A 20,721-nucleotide genomic window follows, 5' to 3' on the forward strand; every position below is an offset into this window, starting at 1 on the left:
TTGACTCTTGATTCTTGAGCGTCTGACTTTGTAGGCTCCTAACCTTGCTCGTGATACGCAGGCGCCCGCCAGGTTTGGGGCCACTTCAATAGGCTCCCCTTAAAGTTTAACTCCTCTCGACTCGATCAATATTCTTGCAACAGTTCAATAGTGCTTGAAAGAAAGAGAACACTTCTACGCCCTTGAAAAGTCAGGCATTTTCCTTTGAAAGCTCGGTACGTCGCACCTCGTGTCCGACATAAATGGAGTCTAAGCTGACCATTGTTCAGGTATTCTGCCTGCAGGCATGGGCACGCGCGGGCATCATGTGTATCGCTATCATAATATGTATTTCATTTACTACCACCATCATGATTCCTATCCGGAGAGTCTTGGCATAATGATGCTTCAGTCTATGCGGTCACCCCACACCATCACAAGTCAGCAACAGGAGTTGAAAGAGATATTGGATCAATGGGACGGCAGCCAACCTCAAGAACTGGACGAAGATGTGCCCATCATTTCCAGTGAGCGGCCAAGATATGGCCGCATGATCGGGGAATGGGTCTACGAGATTGACCTTGATCACAATATATTCCACGTAAATGGTGTACCATTTTACTCCTTGGAATGCCTGCCAGACAATGAGTGTTTCCTCGAAGACATTTCCGAAGACCATTATGGCAAGTTCGCTTGTCATCCAGAGTACCCCCCTCAGCACAAGTACAAGAAGCCAGCGCCGCCAGTTGTAAACGACCCCGACCTCGCGATGTACCGATCTTTGGCATGCAGACTCTCATGCGGCTTTGAGTGACCTGCTCGGCACCAGTGACGTCTTGTCTCCAGACGAGCAGGTTCGGGTCGCATTGTTAGAGATAATGGTTGGGCAGTGCATAGCCAACCTAGACACTGTTGCCGAGTTAATCTACGAATTCAACATATCCCCTTACAATCAACTCCCGGATAGCGGATTGTCGGTTGCATACGCCATGGCCAGTTTTGCGTTTCTTCCTCAGATATTCGACAGCGAGTCCGGGTTCGTTCGCCATTCCGAGAGGCTGAGGAGAGAGAAGTTTATTTCATGGGTTCGCAAAGACACCATTGTTTGCATCACAACACATCTGGACGGCGAGCGATGCTTCCAGGCCTCCGTGTCACGCCTGATCAATGCAATTTTAGAGCAACGGGATGTTCCTGGTGATTACTTTGGAATTGCGTTCTCCATTGCCCACTGTGCAATCGTCAAAGTTGCGAAACGCGCACACAAAACGACGTTCAGTCATACGCCCACACTCCAATTTTTGCCATCATTCTACGCAGATTCGCCTTCTACACCAGGCATCACTGCTCTTGCCCGTCTTGGCTATCGCATCGACCCAGCACTCTTTGTGCGTGCTATGGATGTTTATCATGGACCCTGGGGATTATGGGTTTCCCGCAGGCGAAGGGGGATTGTTATTCCCTCTACTATGGGCAGGGGAATGGTGTCAGACGAGTGTCGCACTGATCATGAAAAGTCGTGCGCTGAGGGAGCTAATGATACACCACCCAGTATTAGGTGTGCGGTGCTGCCTCCTGAACTTTGGCGAGAGATCGCTCTTCATCTCGATCTCCAAGACATCTTCACCCTCGGGTTGGTTTCAAAACTATGCCGTCACACAGCTTCGACGGTACTCCGTTATCCCCACGTCTGTGGTTATCGACTGGTCGCTGTTTCCAAAGAGACACCAGACTGGCTGCTACATCATCATCGCTCTCTGACTGCTGCATCTTTTTCTGCCTCATTCGCCGGCATTCCTACTACTCTGCTTGTCGGGCGGCGTGATAAATCAGAGGAGCATATGGCCATTCCGCTTGATATTAGTAGTTTGAAAGGTTACTTACTAGACTATTTCACGTCCCAGACTTCTATCCCCGTTTCGAGCACATTGTAGTAGGTCTGGCGTGAGGTGCCACGGATTCTGGCGCAGTGGCTGGAGTCCTGGTCGTAGGTAGTCCTCCGTATGTCTTAATACATACGACTTAGTTCGAAAAATTTACGTCCAGTTTTGTAAACAGACTTGGTTCAATACTCTCGCTGCTAATCATTGCGAATCGAAGGTAAGCACATGCTTGTGTCGGAACAAGACCTGGTGCTCTGTATTCTGTGGCTCCTGAACCTGGCGTAGTTAGATGATTATGATAAAGCGTTTGCTGCTTCTTGCGAACCAAGACACTCACAAAAGTCACGCGCCTCAAGGATGACGGCTTTTAGAGCTGCGGATCCATGAGTAATTGCATGTGCAGCCTGAGCAGGTGATATGCGACCCCTATGCATGTGTTACCTTACCCGATGATACAGATATCTGCGTCAGCCGTAAGTGGGCCCTCGCTACCCCGAGATGCAAGCGGATTGGCATTTGGAGAAGAATGAGTCCAGAATGATCGCGTCGGATTCACAAAAGGAAGTCCTGCCAATCGAGCAGCTTCCATCGCGCCTTTCAAGGACGAGGTTGTTATGGTGGTCTCAGTATGAACCAAATCGACCGCGATATCACCGACCCGAGCGTCAATAGACCTTGGGAGAAATTGACATGAAAACCTAACGGCAAAAGAAGTGATATCGATAAACAATATTTGCAGAACACCTGGGCCAGATCACGTACCTTCAAGAATTGTACATCGAGGCAGCGGTAGCGGCTCGCTGACCAGTGACGACTGTATAGTACTTGCCACGACGAACAGTCGTCCCTGGCGCACCCGGACTACTAGTACTAGTAGCACACCTTGTTGTCTTCAACCGTTCCTGTGAGAGGACATACAACAGGCATAAACCATGGCATTACTTATGTGAATCGGAAGTTGACGTAAGTACGTGTCACCGACAAGTCGTTAGCTATTTTGTGCAAAGTCATCCGACGGATGCGGCGGAATTCCGTCGAAATATATTATTATAAAGAATGTGTCGCATTTTAGTTCAAAGGTAGCACCATATGCATAATTAAGGTCAATGTGAAAACTATTAGTGATGTTAAGTATGTGCTATGGAACTCGTGATTGTCATAAAACGAGTGTATTGGCTTTAATTCCTAGAGCCAGAACCCTCACCACTAATGCCTGTTTCCGTATGCGTGAATGTGAGCGAGCAGCCCGACGGCGACATATCATCCTCCGCCATCTCGCAAGGGCGTTCGTCAGTGATATCTGTCGTTCCTACATCTGACTCAGAGTCAAACGAGGTAGAGACGTGGGTCGTCGATTCGACCTTCAAGTCAGAGGGGCTCTCGGGATATGCATCGGGGTCATCAAAAGGTGCAATGCCTTCAGGCTCCACCTCGAGCAAGGTAGTCCACCCATGTGGATCATTACCATCACTCTTCTGGGACTTTTGGCTTTCGCGGAATTTCTCTTGGTTAATAACTATGCGTCCAACCTGATACAGTTAATGAGCAAGCAAATAACGCCCGAGATTTCGTACTCAACAGCAAACCAAAGGCAGGGATGCAGCACGCTAATGCGAATTCGAAGTGAGCATAGAAACCTGTGTTACTCGCAAAAACTTACTAAAAAACAATGTTTCCACTCATCTGTGTTTTGATGACGTCCGTATTGCAGAGCGTCATGAACAAGATGCTCACTGAAGTGATGAGTATGTGTACAAAGGGGAACACCAATCCTACCTATCACTGCAATAGTCGTGCAGGAGCCGTCGCGAACCGTGATTTTGAGCCAATCACGTGAAACTTCCGACAAGCGAGATGTGCCTCGGAAGTATCGCCACTGCATCATCAAAAACATGAACATATATGTTGCAATGACTGAGACACTGGTCGTCCACTCAGCGATCAGATATACAACAGGTGCAACAACTCTCACCCGGCATAGATTTGACTGGGAGGGGACCTGAGTATGACGCAAGTGGGGGAATAATGAATGCCAGTTACAGTCAATCGAGCGCTGACTGCCATAGCGGCAATTTGTGCACCAGCGAAGACGAACAAGAGACCAGTGATATACTTGTCCTTTTGGAATATCTTGTACACTGTCAAGGAGTGCGCGCAGAAAGCATGAATAGTCATGCCAAGAGTAAGATCAAAATATAGCGTACCCTGCCGCATGAGTATTACCTCCACTGCAAGTAGCAGCCACTGGATCATCGCGGTCTGGTACGAGTACCATGATCTGCAATCTTTCGCATCGTTGGAAACTCCCGATTGCATCCTAAACGAAAAATAGACGTTAAAGCTAGCGACAGGAGTGAGCACGCGACCTCTTGAGTTGCTAAACCGCCCACCTCAGTCCAGCCAATCCGGCATACCTGGTTACTAGAAAAAGCTTGGCTTCGATGCTCTTCCGAACTCGCCTGTTCGTCAGAAAAGTGTTTACCGCTCGCGTTCATTGATATCCGGGCACACACTCACGGCCAGACCAGGCGGAATTCATCAGAAACAAACCAGAAATATTCGAGGATCATGAGGACGTCCACGATGGCTAATGATTGTAAACCAAACCTGGAAGAAACGTTCAGACAACGGATTGTACGCACTCGTCATTACAAAGATCCTGTGTGCCACAGTCGAGGGGGACATCATCAATGTTGCAAGGATGCAGTAAGGCCAAATAAACGAGCGACTAGACTTGTAGGAAGGAGGAATGGAAAAGCGACAGACAAAAGTCAAAACTGCCCTACTGCGGAGAGAGGTGAAGCTTTCAGAGGAAATGAAGTGTCGAGCATCGAGCATTCAGTGTTGAAGATATGTGGTTGCGACTCGGACCGGACCCGGATCTACTATTGGGCTCACCCTGACTGGCACGCCATAAGCGCACCGTGCGCCCGACGTGAAGCCGAAGAACATCATGTTTTTAATATTACAGGATGAACGGCAGCCGATCCCAGCGAATTGTTGAAACGTTGAAAGGCCCCCGAAGTCAAACTATGTATTAAACTTTGAAACTTTACTTTCGAGTCATTGAGTCGGATTGACATTGCAATATTGCAGCCGCGCCGCCGATGCTCAGGGCCAATTAACATTTTAGGGATAATCCGAAGAATATGCCGTCCGCCGTTCAGCCTTGACGTAAAATGTGGGTCCACGATTACCTTGGTGGATTGAACACACACGTCTACAAACGTTTGTTAAACTTTGTATATGAAGAACGACCCATCGAGGACATGCGGCAAAAACGATGTCCCTAGTCACAGCAATGGCCAAGGCTCGGCGATCAGAGAATTTTTTCAGTGTGTTCCGCAGCGCGACAACGATACAGGGTCGATTAGTCGATTGCCCGCGAATTTGATCGTGATTTTATGTACAATTTTGTAGTCACGAGCCGTCCAGGTCTCTTCAAGATCGCTGCCATCTCCCTCCACGGCTCCAGCAAGGGAAGAATAACGCTGAACGTCCCGCTCATGAAAACCCACACACTTCACCGCCATCATCAATTAAAGTTCGTACATCTAGTTTTATTGATACTCACATAGAGCATGCCACCCAAAATGTGTAAAACCGCTCGCTGAACACGTAGAGCGAGAAAAACACGGATAACGGGACTGGAAGGTCTGTGAGATTCCCCCATGACAACGCATGCAGTGTAACCACCCGATAAGAATGACAATCGCGGACATTGCTGATTTGAATACCATGCCGCTCGCCTGAACACCCTCTGCAGGGTTTCGCGGCAAAGGGGGTCCTCTTGAGTAACATCCGTAGGCCCTACCTCGAAATTTGATTTTTCACGCTTCTCGCCAGATACCACGTCCGAATCGGGGTCGTTATTTTCCGAACTGTTCAGCATTGCTATAGCCCTAGTCCCTTCGAAATCGTAATTATCAGGTTCTGACGAACGGCCATCATCAGTTGCATGTAGGCCCATGACAACTGACCGCTTACTCAAAAGAAACACGAAGACTGTACTGATCCCCGGGAACATAAAACAAGTAAGACCACTACATACGGCCGATATTGGCAATGCGAGGTTCGTGATGGTGATGGCGCCTGTAATGTGGAGCAGTTTTTTTTATCGTGATGATCTTTGCAGACGGAACCGAAAATGCTCACCATTGATCTTCTAGCATCCGATCATCCATGCCAGCATCCCGAGAATTGCTCCCATAATGGAACCACATAGTGAAAGCCCGGCTCGCGTGAGCCTAGACCACCATACCGTGAGGATGATGGGTACTATGACTGCGGGACTAAAAACTATTCCCCTGCGCCGCACGAAGAATAAGCATGTTAAATTATTTTTTCTCGGATGCCACGCACTGAACGTAGTACAACTGAAGCAACTCGGTTTAGTCCCGATGGAATTATATCAGGGAATGTTCTCACCCAACCCAGGTCGACGTTCACTGTGTGGAGCTGCGACGGAAGTCAATACGTTCGGTCAGTGATTGGAAAAAGTATTTACTATGGTCGCCCAGCACCCCATTCAAATCGCCCATCAAATCGCGTAGTGTGAAACACGCACAATCTTCGCACCCGTCGCCTGTGGATTCCAGTAGGTACGATAGATGCTACGTCCAAATGAGTCATGACAGAAGATGGGGTGATGTTCAGGTCTTACTCATACGACCTCACAGGGGATGCGCGTGCGCGCAGAAATCGTGCATGAGAAACAAACTTACACAACACTGGATACGGCGATGAATTCGGCGCCGGCAGCAGAAGTCACCGCCATGCTTCACGAAGTATTGATTAAAGTTGAATTTCAGGTTTGTGTGACTTACAAAACGACCAATAACAGCGCCATAGCTCCGCCCTTTCCCATCAGCACGGCAGCTGCAGCCGGTGCGGCGATTCCTGCACTTGTCTGCTCTGGTGACAGAGGGAATGGGTATGTCGGGAACAAAGGAGGGGACATTGTATTGGTGTTGGCGGATGACGAGAAGACTGCGCGCGAAACCTTACATTGCTTTGGAGCGCACGGGCACTCAGATCGAGGCATGACCCGAAAGCCCAAGGAACGGCAAACCAGGAAAGTCCACCGAGCATCTGTGTCGTTAATGTAAGTGCTAGCATCGGCGGTTTGAGGGATGGAAATACATAAACTTTAGTTGTTCCTCTAGGGTCACTTACAATTGCCTTGAGGTTGACGGACACATGATTCAGTCTAAGACGGTAATGGAAAGGAGCGTTATTCACCCTTTGCCAATATCCTGCACACGGCACGTCAGAACACTAAACACGAGGTAATTGTATACCATACCCTGATCACAAAACACACCCGCAAATCCTGAAAGCTACGCTGCCGATCTCCGATGATGTCCCGCTTTATTTGCGCAGATTCCTAGTGGCACATCCCTGTGATATGGAGACTTCACTTACTATGCACGTGGAGACTTCACTTACTATGCACGGAATACAAAGGTATAAATGATGGCGAATAGAATGATGGTATGCGTCCAATCACAGATAAAGGTGGCACGCAATTCACCGAATACGACATACACCGCAATGCTAATTGCAAAAGAAAATACGCAGCAAGTAAGTTCATGCCGGTGAGGGCGTTCACACTAGCTGCGCCTCCCGCTAAAACACAACTCAGACAACGTATCGAGGTACTCGGCAAACTCACCTAAGAGAAATCCACATACAACAAGGACGCATAGATGGTGAAAACGATGTGGGCCGTGGTACCAAAGCAAACTTTGACGATCTGCAGAGAGGTTTACAGCCAGTCTCGCGTGCAGTGGGTCGTACGCACCTCCAAGAACATGTGAGCGCCATTTGCATTCATTTTGACTTTAGCGGCCACCATTCCAAACATTGCAACTTGGATAGAACCGCCCGCACCATACCACCTTCAAGAATTTTGATCAGTCAAAGCTTGAAGACGCACAAACTGACTGACCAAGGGCCGCTGACACCTATGCACGATCAACATTTATGGCTCAAGCAGACTATGATCCATACCAAATGTATATAGGCTGCAGTACTAGACTGAAGGAGAGTGGCGCTCCATGTCCAGGCACTGACGCTGCGATAATGCGTCACAGGTGCCCAGATGCGCGGACGAAGACGACCTACATGCCACAGCACACTAATCCGGGCTAGTATGCAAGTCAGCGAATGTCCTAATTGACTAAAAAACGGACACACTTTGACACTACGAGAAGCACTCTAGGAGTTCCATTTGAGTGACTGCAAGGATCGTGCGCCTCTTGCTTCATTGTTATGCTGGAACTGATGAACATCGTACTTGATCACTGAGCGCGTGAATCGAGTCCTTGTACAACAGTGATACACACCTTATGGCCCTTACTTATACCTAGGAGGTGAGCTGCCTCATAGAAATGGCCTCGTATGCCAGTGGGAACACAAGAGTCACCATCCCTGTCTGACAACCTGAACCTGAAATCCTATGGCCGATCGTGGCTGGTGGAGATGGTGAGGGTGCTCGAATGGATGGTAGAATCAATAGGGAGATTCACGGTTGATGGTCCTCTCGAACATAATGATACTTGGAGGATCCGGTTGCTATTGGGTAGGATTGGGGTCATATGCGACAGGAAGTTCGGAGCGACAAGATGTTAGGTTGAAAGATAACCCTACACGGCGGGCACCTATTATTGCAGGGTGGATGTACCGAAGAAGCTTGAAAGAACACAAGGACCTGCAGAGAGATAACCGTGACGTGAAACTTGAACATGATGTAAGGAATGAGCCCATATCGTAGCTATTGTTCAATTTCGTACGGACACGGAGAGTCGACTTCTCGCAACGACAACAATCGGTTAGATTCTTCCCGAGTGACTGGGCTCAAGGATGATAGATCTCGCGTCGATCTGCAAGCTTCTGCAGCACCTCAAACACGTTTCTCAAAACGTGCACTGCAACTCGTCGCTTGCGTTGCGCTTGCTGATCATAAACTGGTTGCGCGGCGATGAGCGTCATGTTGAGATAAAAGGTTTCAGGCTCTAGCGTCGCTGAAAATTCGCTTGATTGAATTCGAATCACATGAAGAAGTTGAATATTGAACCTATAGTTAGCGTTGTTTGGCAACAGCCTTGAATCCAAACAACCGGGTGCGGGTGATCAAGCTATTGCATTTTACGTCTGTCTCTTCTAGACCTGGAATGTCAGCAAAATCGGTCATCTGACTAGCGATAAATTGGATGACTTCTCAAGATCCTCTCGTTCATTGTCTCGCCATCGCTCATGGACGCCCCGTCCGTTTCGTCTTTTACCGTAACATCCACGTTGGTTTGCACAGGATTGGCCTGTCTTCCTATTTGTCTAATCACGAAGCACGTTTAATTGGTCTTCCCTGTAGATTCATATTCTTCCCATATGTTTAGTTTATAAATTGTCCGTCACACATGTCGGAACACCTGGTCTTCTGAAGCTCAGGCTTCTCCAAGCTCCCCGTCTCTATAAAAGACAAGTTCACGCCATCAATCCCCATCAATACAGTATCATCAACCTCCCCTCGTTCATTTACCCTCATTTGAGCTCTGTTCATTCTCCTCTTCCGAATCCTCCATTCATTCGCTGCCTAGTTCATTTCCTCATTGGTTGCCCCCTAACCATACCACGGAGGCATTACGCTACCCTTGTCAATATTCCTGTGTCATTGTCGTCTTAGCGAGTCTCGCTCTTCTCCGTTCCCAACTCTGTCAACTGGTTTATCATCTAGAACCCTCGTTACTACTTAATCTGTAATCACCGCTCTTAAGCCTGGGTCATCGGTTCCAAAAGTTGGAGTGTTGAGCACCCTGTTATGACTCCGGGCTAGCTCGGTTCCCTTAATTGCCTCTTGAAAAAAGTCCGAACACCCTCACGGCATTCACAGGGTCCAAGACCCCAGAAACCTTCAGAGAAAGGTGAGATTGACGGCGACAGCATTGCCGACTCGTATTTATTCCTCACTTCTGCAGCTCCCATACTGCTTTCTTTCTCCCCCATACTGTGGTGTTCGTCGCCGCCCATGTTCTCTCCTATATCTTTCTCTTGTGCTCTCGATGGCCTTCTCTTGTTGTCATCATCATGGTCGTTATCGTATTTTCTCCGTGTTACTTTAGTATGTGCATAAAATATAGTGCATTGTTGTAAACTGTGAGTTTAAGGCTTGGTTCTTGGTGCAGAACACGCGAGTGTTGTTCGGCTACTATGTGTGAACCAAAGAAGCTTGCTGCGAGTGGGACTCAACTCTAGTCACTGCTTGAAGCTTGAGATATTGCATTGTTATATTCACAAAATATGTATCTAACCTTACCATGGATAATCAAGTAAATAGTAAGGGTATGTGTATGTGTATGTGTAGCAAAGTGTGAAGAGAGGGAGAGGGAAGGTACAGAAGAAAAGGTGCGAGAGGCGCGCTGAGGTAACGAAATATTGCGGGCAGGCATTAATTGAAGGGGGCAGCGCCGGGGTGACAAGAAGGTTCGGGAGGTTGATGTGGACAGCGGTAGGTCGAAGTTGCACGTGGTGGGCAGACGAGGTCCGCGGCAGGTCAGCGGGAAGATGAGGAAGGTTGTAGTTGAGCGTGTGCGCGGCAGCACTACGTTGAGGTACGAGTGGGGAAGCGTCGAGGATGGTGCCAGGGCAGTGGGAGGTTGCAGGAGGTTGCTCCTGGGCATGGGTGGCAGTGGGAGGTTGTAGATGGACGCGGAGGGCAACACCAATGCTGCAGGAGGTTTTCGGAGGTGGCGGTCGGGCATAGGGAGCGACGGGAGGTCATGGGCAATAGCAGCAGGGAGGAGGCCTAAGTACACACACAGTGGAGGGTGCAACTGTGTGTGGGTGGCGTCAAGGTGGTGGCAGGAAACATGGACGAGCAGTAAAATTTGGGAGCGGCCATCATCATGGTCGACGATGAAGAAAAAAGAAAAACAAACAAGAATGGAATAATAATATTCAACTTACGTAGCCACCAATGTCTCTGGGGTCTGTCTCAGGGATAAAGAGACCGGGTGTTCGGACTTTTTTGCAGAGGTGGTTGCGGCAACCGAGCAAGCTTCGGAGTCATAACGGGGTGCTACAGACTCCAAAAGTTGTCGACCTATCAGGATCACGACGCTCCACCCTGCATCCGCCCATATGCTTCACTAGTACATAACAATTATGTACCTGGACCTTTCCCAACACGCTGTCCTAACTCTATCTCATCCTGTCTACCACTCAATGCTCATCTAGATGTCAAATGGGCTTTACAATATTTCTGATCTTCTTGCGATAAACGCTCGACACCCACGTTGACCAGTGTGCCACTCCACTTCAATATCGCAGTAAGTATTAGGAACTTCGAGAACAGCCTATTCAGACTCCAGAGCGGTTGCTATTGGCCAGCTGTATCTCGTGCCTTGACCTCTTCCTCTACGTACTTCAGGCACTGAATCGATATGCAAAGGTACCGCTCCCTCTACTTATCATCTATTTCATAGCATCTTACTGTTAAGCGTAGTGCCTTTACGACCATAGAGTCTAACCCCCCCCCCCCTCAACACCTTATCTCACGCCTGCCTCTTCCATCGAACTCGGAGGCATGTCTGCTATCTCTCGTCATGTGTATTAGGGTTCCCGATTGCCTTTGCGCGATGCGACAAGGTTATTTGGGAAACCACTTTAATGTTTGACAGATTGTAAGGGATATAGTGCTTGGATGCAGACCCGATGCACGGTTTTTACTAGTTGAATGGGTGGTACGCTGTACGCTGCTCTTGTAACTCTGATCTATTTGAACGTGCGCTGTATTGGAATACCATGGTCTATTCTTTTTTTTGACAGTCGTGCTAGGTCTGGTTCTAATAATATTAATCAAAGACCTAATAGTACTTGCTTGAGTGTAAACCGAAGCACGATTTTGGCAATGTTCCAGTCGCATAGGGTACACTACTCCGGGTGACTCTAATCAAGGTATGTATCCGAATGTCAGGATCTCTGGTCAATACTTACTTTCACAATTATGCTTGACATGTTCCGAAGGTCGTGTCCCACTACATCTGTGCCTCGCCAAATTTTATGGTGACCCGACTTGAATAATCACCAGGGAGGAAGATCATCGTTCTGAGTGAGCCAATATCTCAAGTCTACCGATAGCCAAATCACAAGAGGTTGTTCGGCAATGACAATCGGCATCAGGACGTAAAATATGCGGTGGATGAATGTCTAACTACCAAGGGCGAACATCATTACACCACTTTGCGCATTTGATGAAGCTGTAGGAAGAGGGACTGGAGAGGAATGAAGCGCCCAGGTCATGTTACTGTGCAAGGTATTTGGGCCTTACATACCGCCCTTCGCTCCTACCATTCACTTGTTCTATTCCTGAACACCTTGTCTTTTCTTTAATATTTACCGAATCTGCATCTAGACTTGACTCGAATGTCAAGGTGTGGATGAAACAATCACATTTCGACGTTCGAGGTAAGCATTTGCCTTCCCTGTCGTTTAACATGACATTATGTTTCCAGCGGTGCGTAGAGTTTTTTCTTTCGCCTGCGATGCGTTTTCACTGGACGTGCGTCTGCTACTGCGGAGCACTCTCCTAAAGCTCCGCCGAGTTTGTTGTTCTGTTCGTTCAGATTTCTGCTCGCCGTCATCACTGTGACCCATCCCATAGGCCGTATCTTAGATCCCTTTCACTCCAAGCACTGATTCTTGACTCTCCGCTTTCTACTCAACACATCCATTATCCGGGGGCCATGCACGTTCGTGATAGGGCTTATAATCGTTCCGTAAGTCTGTCTAAATCACGCTCGATAGTAAATACGCATTGAATTGTGCTTGATCCCAGACGATCGCCACGTCGATCAACACTGGCTTGGTTGGTGCCAGAAACATCTGCAGCGAAATGACCTGGATACTCGACAACCATTATAATCACCATCCAACCTACGCTCGATGTTTCATTATTTCATTATTTCATTATTTCTGCCCCTTCCCCGCAGCCCAGATTGATGTTACAGCATCGGAATGCCTCTTAACGAACCTGATGCATTATCATCCACCCGGGCTTCCATGAATCGCGGTCGTTTCTTCGTGCTCAGACAGATGATTTGCCTGTACTCCTCGCTAGGTCAGTCAGCTGTCTGGGCTTTGACAGACAGTGATGGCCCTTATAGCGCTGGATGCAGACCTGAGGCATGGGTTTGGGCGATGTTCTGTGTAATCGTGTGGGGCATGCTACTCCAGGGCGTCATCAATTATGAATGTATGTATATGTCATAATCTCGTGATCAATGCTTTCTTTTGAAATGCTCAACTACTGGTTTAAACGTTTAAGCATTGTCCTACACAAGCCTGGTTGAATCCGACTGTCTTTCGGCGGACATCGCACATGGAGAGTCCACCAAAACTCCCGCTGTGCCAATTACACTCCTACAATTGGGATGGTGCGCTATGGGTCCAGTTGTGAGGCATTGATTTTCCACAACTTGAGATGTAGCTATGTGGAATACATATATAACACGGAATTCAGCCTCGCGATTGTCTATTCTCCACTATCGCTTTGCAGCCATTCACCAGCAACATCTGCTCAACTCTTTGATGCGAACATGTCTTCTATTCATTCAAAGTCATTTGAGATCCCAAAGGTAGATTTCTTCTCCCATCAGTGATTTCCATCCAGCTTTAAGATCGCCACGGTGCTACATCCCATGAGACCACGACCCTTCAAGCTCGTCCGTCCCAAAATCCAGCCTATGTTCAGTACTACGGATATGCGGTCACTCCTGACTGGCTTATCCAGTTTACAGAATAACACTGGTCAGAAGCGTTGATTGGTTGCGATGACAAAGGATACGACGAGCTTGCCATGACGCGAGCGTTCGACCTCATTCAAGATTGGGTGGGCATGCACGGTTTAGCACGCAAATATTGTTTCAATCCCAAGGGCCGCTCAGTGCCTCCGGAGTGGTTCGTTCGTTATCTCAATCCAGACGACGAACCAGAAGACATTGAAACAGTTCACATACATGCTGTGTGCTCTGACCAAGAAGACGACTTTGAATGGCGGCCTCTGCAGAAAAGGGTGGACTTGCTAACAGATTTTGTCGGGCGTTCACCGCGTTGGTAGGTGAGTTGTGGGTATGCAGATTGAGGGCGAGTGGGTTGGAAAGAGCTGCGTCGTTCAGCTTCCTACAATTGTGTACTGTACTTGAGACCCAAAGCTCTGTATGATCATTGATGAAGACAACGAACCGAGAATATTAGAGTTGAAACTGTTCGTGTGCTTGTTGTGTGCTTGGACGAAGAAGGCGTTCAAGAGCGTCTTACGCAGGAAAAGACGGACTTCATGTCAGTGGATGAAAAAGTGAGAAACGGTCGGCAGGTGTGCGGAATAAGAGTAGCTGAGTCTTTCAGATTTCTTGAACTATGCTTCAGGCATATGCGTACAGGACTGTATTAGACGGAACGATATTGCGCGCAACTTAGCCCTGAGTAAGCTATACCACCGTGACGAATTGGCGAAGGGAATGTGTTTGCGCGTGTTTGACAACACCTTGCGGATTCAACATATGCAAACTGAACTCAAATTGAACCAACTCGCATCATCCGCCTCCAGACTCTAGGTTGTTTTATCTTCATAATAAGGCTCAGGCTGCTGTCACAAGCTCATCGAAATTTGATGTGGTTCGGAATCGCTTTGTTTATAATAAAGCTTTTCATGATTTACTACTGCACCTCAACAAGAGCTTCCAAGTTCCCAGTTTCTCAGCGTCAAAATTCACCGAGATTCTTTTGGAAGTCGAGTCTCTCTCTTTCCTCCTTTCTCTATGTCCCTTGCAATTTGCTGCTACCACCGACACCTCAATCAACGCACCACTGTGTACAGGCACCGCATTGCTCATTGCAGTTCCTGAAGTGGTTTTTCCGGTGCAATATTGAATAATCCCGCCTCGTCGCGTGCATACGTATATGTGTACGCGGGCCGGGGTAGTGTGTGGGATGGATATGATTACATGCTGTAGATAGGCGAAATTCCGCGTGGCTTGTCGCTAGCTCTAAATGCATGTTTCTTTACTCCAGGGATCGCTCATTCTATTGTACGTTGTGCTGCGTGAGTATAGTGTTCCATACTACTCGTGATGATCATAGACTTGCAGCAGACTTCTCATAGGCATTGGGTTCACTATGTTGAACTGGCGATCATCGATCATCAATGAGACGCGCTGCGACCGCGTTCAAATTTCAAGTTCCAACACGTGACTCGAGAGAAAGAGTTTTTTCTAAGCTGGTCTGAGCGTTGCTGAAAATTCGCTTGATTGAATTCAAGTTGAATCGGTTAGCGCTGTGTGGCAACAGCCTTGGATCCAAAGAACCAGGTGTGTTATTTCACGGTCGGAGACGAGCTGCTATATGTCTGCCCCCGTCGATCGTCTTTCAAGATCCTCTCGTTTATCGAGACCAGGTAGCTTATGGTCAACCAATTCTCCCGCCATCGCTTGTGCCTGCGTGCTCCTTCCTCGTCCGCCTCTTACGTCTTTTACCATAACATCCGTATGATCAATGTTGGTTTGTACAGGGCATACCCTGATTGGCCTATCTTCCTATTTGCAATTGTCTAATCGAAGCACGTCTTCCTCCCATTTAATTAGTCTACAGGTCAATTTCGCCACACTTGTTGGAACACCTGCTGTTCTACCCTAAGCAGCTTGTTTCTATAAAAGACAACCTCACGCCATCGATCTCCATCGATACATAAGTATCATTTAATTTCCCCCTCCATTTCCCCTTGCTCTTACTTGCTCTGTTCATTCAAATTCCCCTCTTTTCTTCATTGGTTGCCCCCTAACCATACCACGGAGGCATAACGCTACCCTTGTCAACGTTCCTGCGTCATCGTCATCTTCGCGAGACTCTCTTCCTGTTCTCCACTTTTTCACTAAAATATCAACCGGTCCATACTCCAGAACCATCATTTCCCTCTTCCGAGTCAACCTGCGTAATCACCGCTCTCAAGCCTGGATCGCCAGTTCGGACTACAAATCATCAACCTATGTACCAAGATCACGATATTGATGCACCCCGGCACCCGCCCGTACGCTCAACATACATAGCCGTTATATACATACCTGGTCATTTCAGCACGGCGCACGCTCTCATAACTCTATTTCATCCTTCGGATTCCTACAGCCCATCCATATTCCAAATGGACTTTACAATATCTCTGATGTTCTTCCTTGCCTTATATAAACGCTAATCAACGAGGATAAACGCCCGCCCATACATATGCATAGAACCACGTTGATCAGCGCGCTCCACTTTCATTACTTATTGTATTTTGGAGTGGGTGTGAGGGAGGAAGCTGGAGTCTATTTAGACCGAGTGCGAATTACTCTTTGCCAGTTGTATACTATTGATATCTCGTGCCTTGACTTTTTCCTCCTTTACGTACTACTTCAGGAATTCAATTGGTGGGTACTGCCCCCTCTATCATCGACAGTGGCCTAACATCTGACCGTCGAGCGTAGCGCCTTACGACCTTCAATGTCATAGAATCTCGATACCTCGTGCCTGCCAGGCCCTGCCTGAGCTATGCATTAGGGTCGCAATTAGTCATGCGCTTAGTTCATTACAACAATGGATGCAGATCCGAGGCATGTGTTTTAGCGACATTCTGTGTAATCGTGTCGGGCACGCCACCATCAATCCCATAATCTCGTTATCGATGCTCTCGTTTGACAGTCGAACTAGGTATAGTCTTCAACAAATTACAAGGGCCTAATAACGTCCCTGACGAATGGTTTTTGGCGATATTCTGTATTTGTGCTTAAACAGATGGCGCAAAACTCCACGTCGTACTCGTGGAATTCTTGGTTATCAGCTATCTGGGCATTGACAGATCGTGCGGGTCATGCTAGCAAACCTGATGCACGGTTTTTGGCGATATTTCGTGTAGTCGTGTTGGTGGCACACTACTATCAATATGGATGTGCGTATGTCAGAAACTCGTGGCCAACGATTTCTTTTGACAATCGGACTAGGTCTGGGTTCCAACAAATCACAAGGGGCTCTAATAACGCCCGAATAACAAACCGATGCATGATTATTGGCGCTATTTTAGTCCCACATACGGGTAACACGCCCGACTCTTTTTATTTTTATTTTAAAAAATATTGTTTATTGTCGTCTTGGGGCAACGCCCTATGTCAACAGTACATGCTATATACTACCTAAATCCAGTTGTATTCGAATATGTGGTGGTATAATGATGAGCCATTGGCTCGCGCCCTGTACGAGGTTTTGGGGCGACGCTCGACTCTGATCAATGTATGTATCTCAGAATCTCTTAGTCAATGCTTACTTTCACCCTTCGTGTTCTGAAGGTCTTGCATATGTTTCGTTTACGTTTTTTTGTACTTTCAATTCTCCGGTGGTCTACAAAATTTGCCCTCGCCTTCCAGTCGCACTCTCCCAAAGCCCCGCCAGTGGCCACGTTGTCCTCCTATTCACAAGTCACAATTCAGCTTCCATTCACTCTCACACATCGCCATCATGGTGATCCACTTTGTCGGCCGTATCGCGCATCAAATACTCAGCTCCTTTCCTACATGAAGCTCGAGTCGACACTATTGAACGGTGCTTGAGACGAATGTCGTCAATGACTCCCTATCTGACGTCAATCAACAATTGGTTATATCATGGCCAGTTACATCAAAACGAAAGCCGCCGGATACCCGACAATTTGATGGCCGACGCCCAATCATATGCATCAGCTATCTGGGCCTTGAAGCTTATCTTATCCGAGTGATATATGGTTCGAACATTCATTCTTGGGTTTGAAATTGACGGTGATGTTATGCAAGTCATGTTGGATTGTATAATTTTTATTTTACAAACGCAGTGCCAATACATTGTATCGCCGCTGATGATGAGACCGATAAGACACACTACTAGAGTTACAAAAGTTAATGATATCAAGTTACAGATGCAGTCAGACTTCCACATATTCAATACCCAAGGACAAGCATGATGGACGATTTTGTTGAGTAGCTCAAGAAAAGCTTTCGAGTGCTTCTTCTATCCAAATATCACTTCGTCGCGCTCTGCAGCAACATCAATTAACTCCTGTGTTGTTGCTCAGATGCATGTGACACCTACTCGAGAATACAATCGGGCATTTGCAGCGCACTGTCCGGGTACAGGCAAGGGCAGCGAATTTGACCGTCGCTCATCCTGTTGTTGGTTCGCGGGAGGCGTACCGTCGTAATGCCCATACTATCATATCCCTGTAAGACACCAGACGACTGCTTTACTGCAAGGACTCACGCGAGCAAACGAGTGCATATTAGGTTTGCTCATCACAGGAATGTGTGACTGGGATGGCGGTCCTTGATGCTTGGCATCGGTGCTAGCAGCAGCATCATGCTTTTGCGAGGGTGAGGAAGAACTGTGAGATGGGTTGGATGTGCCTGAGCTCTTCTACAGTAACGTTGCTCATTAGATACCGACCGCTTCCAAGCAATACATTGCCGCTTACAGCACTGGCGCACTTACGTGCCCTAGTTCCGAAGGTCGACATAGTGAGATGCGTTACAAATGGAATGGAATGACTGAGGAGGATAGAGCCAAGTGTCCCAGAGGTCACGTTTGCCTTTTGATAACTTGCGGTCGTGGGTTGAGTTGGTGCTACCTGTGTGGTGGCAGGGTATATATACCTGCAGCACACCCTTCATCGTTTTTGGCTCGGTTATGACAGCTTACCATGGCGGTTGGCGCTCTACCAACACGATGTCAAAGAACCAAAGCGCGGCGATAGAATCCATTGTCAATATTTGGTCTAAATGAATTTAATGCCCTTGTTGTAGATAACATGGTTTGCCATAACAGGATAGAAAAAAAACGTGGCGTGTGAGAGATAGCATTTTTGAATTCTGCACGGAGGGAGATGAAACGCCGACTTCACGACTTGGCCTGCTATGCCAATGCCAACAGACAGCTGTCTAAAAGGGATCTTGGTCAAATATTAGCTGGGAGCGACTCGGTTGAACTAGTCATCTAATATAGCCTGGTGCCCTCGATTAGAAATGAGTTCATCGCTCACCTGTTAGGCCATACATCAAGAGAAGTACTTTGCATAGCAAAGGATTTAGCCTACTGATGACCGGAAATATGACGATCAATTGTGCCTGCAAGTTACCAGTGCTGTGCATGCATGATTATAGTCTCGAGTCTCAAGGAACATTCGAACGAAGGCGGAGGCTGTGAACCTACAGGATCGCTAGTCTGACGTAATCATAGTAGCGCTGCGTGTTTAATCTTGCTTGCTTCTATGTGCTACGATACCAATGCGTGCGTCTCGGGCCAGGCGCCACCAATATTGCCTCTTCGAATTGGGCGGCTGGCAATACTTCCGCTTAGCTCGGTTTCATGCTTATCCAGAGTTTGAATTCAGGGATACCTTCATCGCATATGATCGGTATACAGGATAAACGGTGAGTATCATAATATGGAGCAAGTAGTCACATTCAGAAATTCCGATGTGTTCTGAATGAAAAGTAGAGATTGCCCCCGTTCAGTACTCATGACAAGGTTTCATTGTATGTCGCAATTCTGTGCTACACTCGGTTGCAACGCTGAAGCGACTGTCTTGGGTGTCACCATCTCCCGCAACAATCGAGGAAGCGACCTGTCTTCCAAAAGAGTCTTATCCTTCAGAGATGCCGAGTTCTTCGTGATATTCTCCTATGTGCCAGAACTTCAGAAACAGGAAATAACATTCCCTAAAGTAACCGGACAAGGTCGCCGTGCTTCTTTGTGGCATGATTCATGAATCGGTGGCACGTGTGCCCCTAAAGGAAACCACCTGAAGACGACATATTTTGGGGCTGGAGGTGGTCAGGCAACACCGTCTCCGGTCTCCCCGGAGTCCGCGACAGTCACTTTAGCGCTTTCTATTTCCCCCTATGCCCCGTGTTTATACGCATCATCGGGCGCAATACCCGAATCAGGAAACATGCGGAGCCCCGCAGGTAGATAGATACAGCACGTTTTTGGTCCGTTGCGCCCATTCTCTTTCACGGACTTCAGTATTTGCCGGCCCCGAGATTGACATATTACTCCAGAAATTCCACGCATCAGTTATTTCAACACTTCTAACTAAACGCTCAGAACCTAGAATTCAAAAGGGACGATAAGTAACATAATCCAGATGCTGCGCATAGAGTCGAGTGCCGCGGTCATCACACAATTCCGTGTTCTCGATATTTCATTGGCATCATGACATCACAGTTAACGATTTAGTACGTGGGTGAGATATCCATAACTGTTTGATCACGGTGACTGTCGTACATGCATACGAACTAAGTATATAATGAATCGTTGAAATGGTCGTAAATACATCAAATACGGCATCAAATAACTAAGTAGCGAATCGTAAAGCGTGGTGCCGAAACAAAACAAGTGAAAGGCATCAGATACAACATAAGCGTACCAGTATACCATGACTCGAATGGTAGATAGTGAAGACCAGCACCGTATCGATATACCATGAATCGAATGGTAAATAGTGAAGACTAGCTCCTAGCATCGAGGGACCTGCCCCATTGGTGTTACAATGCGCTTCCAGACATGAGTTGTTCCGCAGAAAGAAGAAAGAAAGAAGAATAGAAAACATCGGATCCAGCAAAAGCGTATGAGTATTCCACGACTCAAAATGAAAAGTTGAAGACCCGCTTCATTGACACATGCGCTTTATGCACAGCTAAAGCGCATGGACGATATCCGAGAGCTCTACACTGCTCCGCGCCTACGCAACCCCTGAAAGTAACGTGTCGATTAATTTCGTCCCTTCTATTAACTCAAAATACTCACCCGA

At 47.6% G+C, this 20,721-nt stretch overlaps 3 protein-coding genes across 3 annotated transcripts; 2 read left to right on the forward strand and 1 right to left on the reverse strand.

Annotated features, from left to right (window-relative positions):
- Window positions 1–325: 325 nt before the first annotated feature.
- On the forward strand, window positions 326–2,666 carry EDB91DRAFT_1337292 (uncharacterized protein; the record flags this gene model as incomplete). Its single annotated transcript, XM_041325573.1, has 6 exons — window positions 326–750; window positions 809–1,854; window positions 1,884–1,912; window positions 2,026–2,079; window positions 2,266–2,335; window positions 2,602–2,666. 6 exons carry the CDS (start codon window positions 326–328, stop codon window positions 2,664–2,666), a joined length of 1,689 nt encoding a protein of 562 aa, XP_041175900.1.
- Window positions 2,667–3,040: 374 nt separating this feature from the next.
- On the reverse strand, window positions 3,041–8,155 carry EDB91DRAFT_1083143 (uncharacterized protein; the record flags this gene model as incomplete). The annotated part of the gene is made up of 30 exons (XM_041315584.1): window positions 3,041–3,391; window positions 3,523–3,545; window positions 3,639–3,738; window positions 3,921–4,000; window positions 4,067–4,179; window positions 4,277–4,321; window positions 4,380–4,469; window positions 4,505–4,521; window positions 4,761–4,892; window positions 4,919–5,059; window positions 5,273–5,383; window positions 5,437–5,795; window positions 5,914–5,954; window positions 6,018–6,109; window positions 6,225–6,320; window positions 6,430–6,475; window positions 6,587–6,640; window positions 6,689–6,851; window positions 6,887–6,953; window positions 7,038–7,071; window positions 7,104–7,117; window positions 7,186–7,248; window positions 7,287–7,309; window positions 7,410–7,501; window positions 7,556–7,617; window positions 7,666–7,762; window positions 7,809–7,828; window positions 7,875–7,938; window positions 7,989–8,011; window positions 8,057–8,155. 30 exons carry the CDS (start codon window positions 8,153–8,155, stop codon window positions 3,041–3,043), a joined length of 2,712 nt encoding a protein of 903 aa, XP_041175901.1.
- A 4,720-nt stretch (window positions 8,156–12,875) lies between these two features.
- EDB91DRAFT_1083145 (uncharacterized protein) lies at window positions 12,876–13,977 on the forward strand (the record flags this gene model as incomplete). The annotated part of the gene is made up of 6 exons (XM_041315585.1): window positions 12,876–12,978; window positions 13,006–13,113; window positions 13,186–13,294; window positions 13,417–13,495; window positions 13,538–13,667; window positions 13,700–13,977. The coding sequence occupies 6 exons, from the start codon at window positions 12,876–12,878 to the stop codon at window positions 13,975–13,977; spliced, it is 807 nt and encodes a 268-aa protein (XP_041175902.1).
- Window positions 13,978–20,721: the final 6,744 nt, after the last annotated feature.

The sequence above is a fragment of the Suillus paluster genome, assembly GCF_016628075.1.
Source record: "Suillus paluster strain FC165 chromosome Unknown EDB91scaffold_36, whole genome shotgun sequence".
Lineage (NCBI taxonomy): Eukaryota > Fungi > Basidiomycota > Agaricomycetes > Boletales > Suillaceae > Suillus > Suillus paluster.